We start from the raw sequence: 12,686 nt of genomic DNA, 5'->3' as shown, positions 1-12,686 counted from the left end.
TAAGGCAGATTCAAATGAAAGAGAGCGAATGTGGCATATTTACACACTGCATCTCCGAGCTTAGTAGCTAGAATTCAGTTTGTCTTCATCCTTCTTTCTCCTTGCTCTCTCAGCCTGATTGCTGAGAAACATGGAGCTTAACCTCTACATGCGAGAGAGGGTAAGTCCCACAGGAAAGTGGTTTCTGAAAGCTAGACACACTAATGCCTGCTACTTCTGAGGAAAATTGCAGAGCGCCCCTAGACTTTCTCTGGAACCTTGGAGCAAAACATCCAACAGATCTGAGCAGTTGTTGGCATCTCACACTGTCTTCGTGATGCAAGTAATGCAAGCTCCTGATGATGTTTTTCAAGGCCTTGCCTCATAGATTGTGCAGGAATACTTTAAGCCTTTCAGAGTTCAATCCAGTATCTTAAGCTCAAGTCCTTAGCCTGCACTGAGGACAAATGTAGGATTTGAGTGCTCTGCTGTCCGGAAGTCATTATCTTCTATTAAAAAAAATACACACACACACACACACACAAATATATATATATATATATATATATATATATATATATTCAAATTCTATGAAGACACAAACCTCAGAATGTCACCCCTTTCCTTAAGACTGTTTGATGACCTTCAGTGGAGAGTAAAGTGTAGTATTCAATACAACAACATGACCCTTGCTTCTATCTCTAGTTTCATGTAACTTATTTGGATTCATTTTGTTATGTGTCTAAAATTCACTCCTACAACATGTTATTTCATGTCTGATATGCTGTGCTTATACGGTTCCCTCTTCCAGGACTGCCCTTCTAGTAGTCTTTGGTCACCTGAATTTTTCATGAGAAGCACTATGTCCTCTAGGAGGTCCTGGCTGAATCTCCAAGTTCATTCTTCCAAATAATACTCAGGGAGCATCCACTATGGGTCACTTATTGCTCTAATTGCTGGAGTCAGAGTGGGAAGCAAATGAGAAAGGTGCCTGTTCCAGTTGCACCAACATTGTATTGGGGGCACAGAGACAGAACATCAATAGGTTAAGAAATAAATGAGATACTTTTCAGTAATAAAGAACTAGAAAATAAATAAACTGGAGTAATATGAAAAAAAGGGGATATGATAGAGGCTGTAAATAGTTCCCAGTAGGTACAAATGTCTTAAGTCAAGAATGAGTTTGGCATGCTTAATGACTAAAAGCCAGTGAGGCTGGAACTTGTTGAGTAAGAGGGATACTGGAGAGGTAGGCATAGGCTGAATCAGGTACGCAAATAGTCCGAAATCTATTCTAAAAGTAATGACAAGTTAGAGGAGAATTTTAATTGAGGGCTAATATACTCTGACTTGCATAGGAAGATTCAGCAGACAGATTAATTTGGAAGCTATTAGAATAACACAGAAAAAAGAAACTGGTGGCTTGAATCACACTGGAGATCTATTTTCAAGGCCTAGCTCGCAGTACCTACCACAGGTTAGAAGGAGGTTGGGACTGGTAGGAGAATGGAGGAATAAAGTTGGACCAAGCTCCTTTTCTTTATTGCCCTCAAAGCATCCTGTCTACACTAACACTGGCTAAAACCATATGTGTATATGTCTTTCTCTCCCACTGGCTTGAACATACTCTCATCTAGGGCAACTGTCTCATCTTTGAAATTTCAGGGCCTGGCACCATGCCTGGCATAGATAGTCCATATAGATATTCACTGGATTTAACTGAACTAAATTTATTTATTCTTCTCTTAATGGAACGAAGAGGCTTCTAATCAGTAGTAGGATATTTTCTTAAAGTATTTTTCATGGAAAGTTAGAATTACTATAAGAGATTCTCTGAGAAAATCATGTGTAAATAGAAGTATTAGCAACACTTGCAAACCATCTTTACTTCTGAGGATAAGACTCTGGTTTGACAGATTATGACCATCAGACTCTTACATTTCACTAAAGAATGAGGAAAAGGGGGCTAAATGTGTTATACAGATTCCTACTTTATTTCTTTGTAGGTATTCACTGAAGAATAGTGATGTTGAGCCCATCAACAGAATAGCCTTATAAACTATCAAAGGTCTGTGGACACAATATAAATCATTGTCCTAAAATTCTGTTGTTGAAAGTGCATTATAGTCCTTTGCATACAGCAAATAATTATAGTGATTCAGTTTTCTAAAATAAGTATGAGTGATAAACAGTATTATAGCTGGTAGATGATAGGCTATTATAGAGTAGAATTAATAAAAATTGCATGTCATCATTTAGCAAACATTTACAGAGAATCCAATTCACTATGCAGTGTCTCGGTTACCTTCAGTAAATAAATCAACTTCAAAGATTCCTCACAAATCTGGTATAATAAACACTATTGGATAATGACAATTTATGCCCTAAAATGAGGTAATGAAAGTTTGATTCATATGAATGTCAAAAGACAGTTTTGGTTCACTAACCACAAGTTATAAGGGATGGCACCAGCCTTTCAGAACAGAATGACACAAAGAGAAGGGTTAGCCAAGGCCTTGTAAAATGATTACTTCTAAAATGCTGACCTGAGCTATCAAATGGCAATGCAAAAAATGTACCCCACAAAGTGGTTTACAAAAGACTGAGGTATGTAAACAATGGATTTTGTTAAGCCTCTAGTCATCCAACTTCAGCGTTGCCAGGGGCTGGAGCAGGGGGATGTAGAGAGCTACTAATCAACAAGCATAAAGTTTCATTTAAGCAAGATGACTACACTCTATGGATCTGCTGTACAACACTGTACAGTCAATAATACTACTTTGTACACTTAAAATTTTGCTAAGAGAGTCAATCTTATTTTGTGTTATTTCCAGAATAAAATAAAAAAAATCTATTTGGGTTTATAAGTCCATGTAAAAGATGCAGAATCCCCTGGAGGAATTAAAATAGTATTTGTGAATCACAGATGATAGAATGAGTTAGTTTCATCTTATATCCAGCCAAGGCCTGTGGTGATAAGAAAATGAGAACTTAGATTAGGGGACAGTGTTGGGAGGGAGGTAGGGACCTTTATGGGTGATTCTGTGATGTAGAAGAGACCTAGCCCATGGATAAGAGGAGATGGGGAGTATGTGCCACCACAAGGGATTTAAAACCATTAAAGTTGAATATCTGAGGACCCAGGAAGAGGACATGAAGAAAGGGACAGATGCCACAGAAGAATGGTCTTTAAAAAAATGTTGCCCAAGGCAAGTCTTGTAGAAGGGAGGAAAACTCTCCTTTTTGGTTTTTGAAAGAAACTCCTGACCCTCTTCCTTATTGGAAGTTACATCCTTTAGCTGTGGTCTGAGTTAAAGAGGCTTTAGGATCTGCCTAGGACTTAAGCACTATCTTTAAAAGAAATATTTATGGGAAAATGCATTTGAGTTTTCAACAATCGATTTATAAGTGACTTTGCAGAAAACAGACCTTGGAGGGTTACCCCTATAACTTAAGTTTAAAGTTAACATTCAGTTTTTATGTTTCAAAATCAGAAAGATGACCATGCTGTGACTTTGAAAAATGCTCCTGAATTTGAAAAAAAAGTGGCTAAGATTATTTATAGATTTGAAAAGACGAAGTCATTTTTGTTTTAAAATAACCACCAAAGAAGAGTCAGTATCTCATTTTTACCAAAGTCTTGGCTCTTGTGGTCTTCCCCATTGAAAATCTCATTGTAATTTCCTGTTGAATATTTACTAAATCCTTAGAGGCTTTTTTTTTTTTGTAGTTATTGTGGATTTGCACTTAAATTAGGCAGAGCTATATTTTTAGTTATAGAAGGGACAGGCCACCAATAACAGAAATTTCAATCATAAGGAAACTAAAAATGTCATTTCTAACATGCCTAAAAAATCTAGGAAGAAAAGTAGATATATATTTGTGAAACATGGTAGTTGGATTTTGGAATTACATTTTAAGAACTTAAAGTTAATGTGAATATAATATAGCTTTAGTTTACAAAGCTTACAACTGAATTTGATTTTCTTTCTTTCTTTCTTTCTTTCTTTCTTTCTTTCTTTCTTTCTTTCTTTCTTTCTTTCTTTCTTCTTCTTTCTTTCTTTCTTCTTTCTTTCTTTTCTGTTAGGTTTATGTGAATGCAATCTATACTAGCCACTGTGTGCATCATTTAAGTAAAACCAAGAAACTTTAAACTTTTTGTTTGTTTGTTTGACATCTGGGGAAGGGTGTCACAGAATGCCAAAATCTTGATGAAGCATTGTTATTACTCAAAAGTAATAATGAGCATTAAAATTACTCAAGGAAGTTTTTGAAAAATATATCTGCTTGAGTCTGCAAATACACTTTATAAAATGTAGAAGGGCAATTCTGATTTGCAGGCATGGTTGGGAACTACAAGATTTTGAGTCTAATATTTAAGTTCTCTAAAATTTTTTATATGGTCCAAATGGGGATGTGAGATTGACCACAGAGGAATTCAGGAAAGTGCATGGAACATCTCTATACATCACTGTAATTATGAATTACACATCAATTTAAACAATCAGCATAAACACTTGTAGGCAAAAGAAGAATTAGTAAGGAAAATTATAGTACAGTTTCATGGTACCAGGTACTACAAATGACACAACACATTTACAGTACTATGATGTTTAAAGAGACAAATTCAGGCTTTTGGAAGTTGATGCTCTAACTTCTAATTTAAAAATAAGAAGTTCAGCCAGCCATATGCTTGGTTCCAAGTACACCCTGCTTTCATATATTTTGATGCTTATTGTCACATTATTTTTAGAATGGTATTGGCATTAAGCTGGCACATGCAGGATAAATAATAACATTCGTCTACATGAAGTTTTATATTTTTTTTCTGAAAAAAGCAACTAAGGGGATTAATCCAGCTATAACTTTTACGGTTTTAAAAAAAGGGTATTGGTAGGTAAATGTGACTTCATTTTTTTCACTGTTGAATATCAAATGAATGCAATGTAGATTAATTTTGCTCTCATACCCCAGCACAAATATAATTCCACACAACACAATTTACAAGAAAAGTGTGCTAATAAAATACAGCTCTCATTATTAATATATAAAAAGCATAAGGTAAAATGCCATCTTTAGTAGATTTATAATTTGACTACATAAATATTTAAAAGATCCCTTTAATTTTTTAAATTAATATTTGCTTTGCATTTGTTCAAGGAAAGTCTTCAAATGACTCACATTGCTTTTGGAATGCTGATATGCACTGATATGTATTATTTAAATACTCATATTCTTGACATATATCTAGATTTTTTTTAAATGGTGAAAATTAAAACTATTTTTAGCCTTTAGAGAAAAACAGACCGGGAAGTAACAGAAAAACAACTTTAAAACTCTTAGTGACATCTTCTGAAATACATTATAATAATAGATAACATTATGGAGACTTTAATAAGTGCCCAGACACATGTTCTAGGAGTGTAGGTCTATTAGCCATTTAACACCATAAAAAAATCACAATAACTGTAGGAAGTAGTTATTGCCTATTATTGACCTTATTTTATGGATAAGATATGTCCTTGAATCTTTCCTTTTGCCCGTACACTTTATCCAATCTAACAACAAATTCCATCAGCTCTGTGTTCAGAATACACCATAGACTCTAGTATTTTCCATCAACTCAACTACAACAATCCTCATCCAAGCCACTGTCATCTCCTTACCTGGATTTTTATTGCAAAAGCTTCCAAATTTCTGTCTATCTATACTTCACTATAGTCTCTGAATCTAGCAACCGGAGTGATGTTGTAAAAACACAGATTATGTTCTCTCTACTCCAAACCCTACAATAGCTTCATGTCTTATCCAGAGAAAACGCAGACACAATACAGCATCTGACAATGCCCCAATTCACTGTTTTTACAACTTGGTTGCATATTACACTCATGGGGGAACTGAACAAATACTAATGCAGCTCTCTCACCAAGAGATTGAGTTAATTCACCTGGGAGGCAGGCTGGAATTTGGGATTGTCAAGAGCTCTCTAAATTAAATCATTATAATGTGTAACCAGGGTTGAGAATCATTTCTCTTCAACCTTTGAGTCCCTTTCTGCCTCCATCACCTCTAACTTCATCTTCTACCACCTTTCCCCTTACATATGCTATGTTAGCCATAACCATAGGGTGACCACCTATTTTATTAACCCAACTGCAGGGTAAAAGGGTCAATATTAACAATTATGAAGAGGTACTAGGCATGGATTAGCACTGTCCTAGGCAAAACAGGCATTTGGTCGTAAAAATAAAGATCTAATTTGTAGTTCTTTGGGTATAAAATGTTCCGACCTCAGGCCTTTGGCCCCTGCTGTTCTTACTCCGGACTATTTCCCTCCAGATTGCCACTTGGCTTGCTCCCTCACCTTCTTCCATCTTTACTCATATGTCACTTTCCAGTAAGAGCTCACTTGTTCATTCAATTTAATACTGAAACCTAATCTCACTTCCACTCTCTTATTTTTTCTCCCTGTCTGATGTACTATATATTTTGCTTAAATCTTTATTTCTCTTGCCACTAGATTTTTTTATTTCTGTTTTGTTCACTTCTGTATTCTAGGTTCCAGACCAGTACCTGGGCCACTATAGTCAGTGAATACATATTTGTGCAAAAAAAAAAAGAGTGAATGATTTTTCAGCTGTTTCACATTGGGCAGGTTACCTATTATGCTTTGCCTCATTTTCCTCATTGATAAAACGGGGACAATATTAACACCTACCTCATAATGTTGGTGTAAGCACCTGGTGCATGGGATTGGGATAATGCCTGACTCAGAGAACGCACATGTAAATGCCATCTACAGTAGTTAATTAAACACATTCATCCTCATTTTTTTGCTCTAGCCACTGGCTTATAGGTCCACACCTGGAAACCATCACCCCTAAGCCTGCCTCACTTCAGAAATCATAAGTATCAATACACTGTGTTGGTAAACTGGCCCTTTGGAGAAAAAACAAGCAAGCCCTGAGCTGTGCTGTTTGCCCATGTCTGTGGTGTAAATATTTCCATCATGGCCAACTTCAAGTTACTAACAGTTTAACAATCAGCTCCCTCAATTCCTGACCATTTAATCATCATCTCTCACATGTTGGTATGATCTGGCTCTAATAAGCCACTGCCAATATCCTACTTCGGGCACACTCCTCCTTCAGCTCTCTCACTCTCATCGTACAGCTATACCTCCTACTTCCTCCTCTACACCATAACAGCTCCCAGCATATGATATCTCTATTTACCTCTAGTCTTTCAGCCTTTTTATTTCCTTCTATATCTAGCCTGTATTCACCAGCTGCTTAGCCAAAAGATCTTTTTCCACTATCCCGATTTCCTTTTAATACCGGTGTGTTTCTGTTGCACCTGTTCTACACACACGCTAGCCTCTATTATCTCCAGTCTTGCACTGGGGGGTGTCGAGCATCCTTGCAGAAAGTCAAGGAAACATGCATGCCATTGCTGAAACACATCCATCCCCTCCAGAATCAGCCGGATGTCAGCATCAGTAAACTATGTTACCTTCTCCAACACAAAAGATATGGTCTGGCAGGAGAAGAGGAAGATACATGTATCCAATGTCAATTACTGGGCCAGTAGTGCTCAAGACCCACTTCTGGCCATGCGGGTCACATTATCATGAGACACCTTGGTAAACAATTTTTAACTGGTTGCCCTTGCTGGGACCCAGAGAAAAACTGTTCCTGGTGCAGAACCTGCTCTTGATGGTCTTCCCTTCCCCTTCCTTCTTTGGTCTGATCAGTGATTGGCTATATATATATATTTTTAACTTCAGCAGTTATTCTAAACATTCACCTTTAATGAAGCCTTGTTCTCAAACTTCCAAATAAACTCTCCTCCTACTTCACACAGAAAGGCAACAACATCAGGTATCACTTCCTTCAATCCAGTGCCTCCCGTCGGTCTCTCTAGATCCACAACACACAGTCCTGGGTTGAAACAGTCCTCCCATGAAACAAAGACGGTGTGGAGGCTGCTATTGACTATACACAGTCAACCCTCCACCTGGGTCCTTGATTTTGAACCTTCCCATCTCCTGAGACAGTTTGTCTTACCAATGTACTCTCTTCAATTTCCTCTCCCCCAGTGTATAAATTGTCTAAATTCCTTTCTATTAAAAAATATCCTTCATTTTTCTTTTTGTCTACTTGTATCTGATTTTTCTCTTGCCTTGCTATCTCCCCTAATTTTTACTAAATAAATATTTTTTAAAAAAGGTCTCCATCTCCATTACCAATTCCTACTTATTTTTCATTCTCATTTTGCCCTGTGCATTCTGACTTCTGCTGGAGACCAACCCATTAAATATGCTCTTGTTGAGTCACTGAGGACCTCATAAGTAGTAAGTCCCACAGATGCATTTTAGTCTTTGTTTTCCCAAACTTCTCTATTTTTGATATAGTTGCCTATTTGCTCCTGGCTGGCATGCAGGATTCTTATCTCCCTTCTTGTTGCTCTTTGACCACTTATTCTTAGTTACCTTTGGAGACTCCACCCTGCTGCTTCCTTAGTTGGCATACCATAGAGTTGCAACCTTGTTCAACTCCTTGCTTTTCTCTAAAAGTTCTTCCCAGAAAAAAATATCATGGTCTGGGTTTCATAACCACTTTTTATGCTACCGACTATAAAATCTTGACTTTAGTCAATATTTTTCTCCCAATCTTCAGATTTGTATTTCTAATTGCTGTCTGGACATTTTCACTGCATGTTCCATAGACATCTCAAATGGAATACAACCCAAATGAAACTCATCATCTGCCAGTGACCAACCCATTTTATTTCTACTCTGTATCTTTAGATCAGTTGGTAGCACCACCTTCCACACATTCTTCTTACTACTAAGCATCTTTTCCAGATTATATTTTGAATTATGGTTTCCTGAATTAATCTGATCTTATTTGCTTTTGTTTTTATTAATTCCCCTGCCCCATCTATTTTGTTGTATATAGATGACACTCCTTGCTTGCTAATGTGACTGTATTTTGCAAATAGTATATCTGTATCTTTTCTCTCATATCAAAGGGTGTGAGGTGGCTGCAAGAGGCTGTCACATGAACACACAATATAACACCTTACTGAAACCAGTGGTATTATATTTTTGTATATCTGAATTGTGTTATTTGATAAACAAATCTACATTCAACAAACGTCATAAAATAGGAATGAATTTTTTTAAAAGATTTTATTTATTTATTCATTAGAGAGAGACACACACACAGAGGCAGAGACACAGGCAGAGGGAGAAGCAGGCACCATGCAGGGAGCCCAACATGGGATTTGATTCCAGGTCTCCAGGCGATCCTGAAGTCCTGGGATGAAGGCAGCACTAAACCACTGAGCCACCCAGGCTGCCTAGGGATGAGATTTGTGGTTGGAATATGGTATCTCAAAGCTTTTAAGTATTATATAACCATTTTTATTTGAATTGTTACTTAATGTTATAAAAATGGAAGACCAAAGATTTAGGGGCAAGCGGTTGTTAGGTAAGTATGTGTCACAAAAACTATGAAATCCATATGCATAGTTTGAGAGAGACCATGCAGGGATGATGGTCAAGATTACACTTAATTTGCACTAGTGTATTTTTTTTGGAAAAGTCAGGAATATTTGCACATCAGTGAGGTCATAATATATTCTGGCAGCAGGGCTGATGGTCTGCTTGCTAAGTAAGGTTGCATTTAATTTTTTTTGAGATTTTATTTATTTATTCATGATAGACACACACACAGAGAGAGAGAGAGAGAGAGAGAGAGAGAGAGAGAGAGAGAGGCAGAGACGCCGGCAGAGGGAGAAGCAGGCTCCATGCAGGGAGCCCGACATGGGACTCTATCCTGGGTCTCCAGGATCATACCCTGGGTCAAAGGTGGCGCCAAACTGCTGAGCCATCGGGGCTGCCCAGGCTGCATTTAATTTTAAAATGAAAAACACACATAGGGCACATTGGCGGCTCAGTGGTTGAGCCTTTGGGGTCCTGGGATTGAGTACCACATTGGGCTCTCTGCATGGAGCCTGCTTCTTCCTCTGCCTGTGTCTCTCATGAATAAATAAATAAAATCTTAAAAAAATAAAAACACACATATAGTTACATACCTACCTACACCCTTTCTGCATGTGCTCACACACGCACATATACACACAAACAAACACAAGTACTTAACCACACCTCCTCTTACTAATATATATCTGGAGGAATGTCCATAAAGATCCTGAACAGTGTAAGATTTACTAATCCAGTGCAATATCACAGCCAGCCAGCCACTACCACTAGCACTAGACTGTAATTTTGTACTTAGTTTTGCTACCACTCTTTCACATAAAACAGTAAACTGAAGTGATTTTCAAATATGTGGGAGACCAAAGGGAAATCTTTTCTTCTTCTAGTAAGCACAGAATGCTATTAATGAGCCATGGATAGCTTCCCTACAATGCAATGCACTTAGCCACTTCCTCTTTCTGTGCTCACAGAAGCTGCGATTATCAAATTCTAAAGCAGTAGTTTGAAAAATGACTTCGTTTTTGGGAATCTGTGGGATATATATCTTTATAAATTTTATTTCCACTTGCCATGGGGAGTTGAGTATCTGCTATTGACATAAAGTTTATATAGCACTTTGAGCTTCTGGGATAAAAGAGATATGATTACAAAGAAAGTTAAGAATATTAAAAAAAGGGTAAGAAGGGAGTATTTGGCCCTGTGGCTTTTTTCCCCGTGCATGTGATTCTTATTTTAATAGAAATTCTACATGCAGACGGGACACAAGTTCACATGGGGAGATGGCAGTGGACTTATAAAAAGAAGTAATAAGTAATTTCATTTTAAAAAAGTGTATGAGAACGTGACTTTTTGAGTCAGAGACCCGAGTTTGAATCTTTATTCTACCACTTACAGTATGTCATGTATTATTCTGTAAGCTTTACAATAATTGACCAGATGAATCCTCATGACACTTGTATGAAGTAGATGCTGTCTACATTCTCATTTTATGTTATTTTTTTATTTTTATTTTTTTTTACATTCCCATTTTATAGTTAAATAAACAGGCACAGAGAAGGCAGTCACTTGCCCAAGTCACAGGGTCACACAGCTGGTAAGTGACAGAGCCAAGATGAATAACGTATATTAAGAATCTCATAGCAGTGGTAATGGTCGCGACCATCAACTGAATGTCTACTCTTTCCCAGATTGTATGGTGTCTTACCTACATAATTCATAAGAGCTGAAAAATATTAATTTAAAAAAATTTAAATCATGAAATATACCACTTTTAAACATGTAGTAGGGTATTTATAAATATTTTATTTTATTTATTTTTAAAAAATAAATATTTTAGATAACATATTAGCATTTCTTTGTAATGTATTTAATTAATTCAGGATTCAGCAGGATAAGAAGTATATCTGAAGCTAACAATTCTCTCCTAATTTGCTGTGGCAGTCATTTGATCCAATTTTCAGCAGCAATTTAGATTGAGAATGTGCTACATTATTTGCCATTATGTTCAGCTCTAGGATAAAGTTGATACAAAAAAACTCCCAAAACTTATCTTAAGCATCATTAAAGGATAAGTCATTTTGGTATGTGTCTGATAGAAATGAGCTTTGGAATAACCATAATGGAAGGGCCTAACTATACATGCATTTCAAAGTACCATAGGTGGTCCTGATAAATTATTCTAAAATAATTTAGCACATTTACAGGAGAAATGAATATAAGCTATAAACATTCTGAGAATGGCTATAGAAAAATAAAACAAACAACAAAGAGTTCATGTCCCCAAACACCTATGAATTTCATTTTGCCTTAAAGAGCATACTTGTTTGAGAGTCTGCATTGTACAAGGTGTATTGCTCTGTAATAACTTGATGATTTTGCTGAATTCAGCTTCTGGCATTGAATATGGACATCAAGTCCAGTCGCAGGGTAAATATATCATCACTGCTAATAGTGAGAGAAGTTGGAAGAAGAGGGCATGAACTCAAGAAAAATAAATGAAAATGATATCAAAAGAGAAAAATGAGATGCAGAACCCAACCAAGTGATGTAAAGCAAAAAAATAAAGCGAAGAAAGAATGCTCGAGACCGTTTTTATCATATGAAAAGATAAAAAATAGTGTAACACATTCCAAATAGCAAGAGTCCAGTCATGCTATAAGTAAGAAAAATGGCCATGTCTTTGTATACAGATAAATAAGAATACAGTGACACTCAAATATGTAACCTCTCCTGGGGATGAAAAATACTTACTGTAGTGATTATTTTTTATATTTATGGGTATTTTTTATATCAATGAATATTTTTGTAGCACATGATGGCTTTTTAAATATTAAAGACATTATAAATACATTTGAAATATAACTTCATGGTGCCTTCTCAGCTCTGTTATTCTCTACTACTATATAAGACAAATGATTTCTGTACACACCATTCCCTCAAGGATAAGTCACCTTAGTATATGTGCAGCCGAAGCGAGCACTAGGATAAGTCATTTTAAAAAGAGTACTTTAAAAAGTTTTGTTCTGAAACAGATCTCTGCTAGAGTTTTGCATGATTTCTTTTGTTTTCTGAAAGTCAGGAAAATGAACTTAAGAGGGCTAAAACCAGTTTTCTGATATGAACTTGAGTCATTATTACTAAATATATATCAATTTAAGGGGTTCAGTATTATAGATCATGCATAAAACATCATGCTGAATAG

At 36.4% G+C, this 12,686-nt stretch overlaps 1 protein-coding gene across 20 annotated transcripts in view; it reads right to left on the bottom strand.

Moving 5' to 3' along the window:
• Positions 1-12,686, bottom strand: part of EPHA6 (EPH receptor A6) — an 880,674-nt gene that overhangs the window by 129,570 nt on the left and 738,418 nt on the right. Inside the window, exon 15 of one of the 20 annotated variants that reach the window (XM_035710072.2) lies at positions 10,757-11,207. The exons of 18 other annotated variants lie outside the window; for them this stretch is intronic. In XM_035710072.2, the coding sequence (XP_035565965.1) occupies positions 11,199-11,207 (9 nt within the window). In that variant the 3' untranslated portion in view covers positions 10,757-11,198. Of the gene's footprint in view, positions 1-10,756; positions 11,208-12,686 lie in introns of those variants that run through there. One more of the 20 variants, XM_035710071.2, reaches the window with a different exon arrangement.

The sequence above is a fragment of the Canis lupus genome, chromosome 33 (genome assembly GCF_003254725.2).
Source record: "Canis lupus dingo isolate Sandy chromosome 33, ASM325472v2, whole genome shotgun sequence".
Classification (NCBI taxonomy): Eukaryota; Metazoa; Chordata; class Mammalia; order Carnivora; family Canidae; genus Canis; species Canis lupus.
This window is presented reverse-complemented; position numbering and strand designations above follow the sequence as displayed.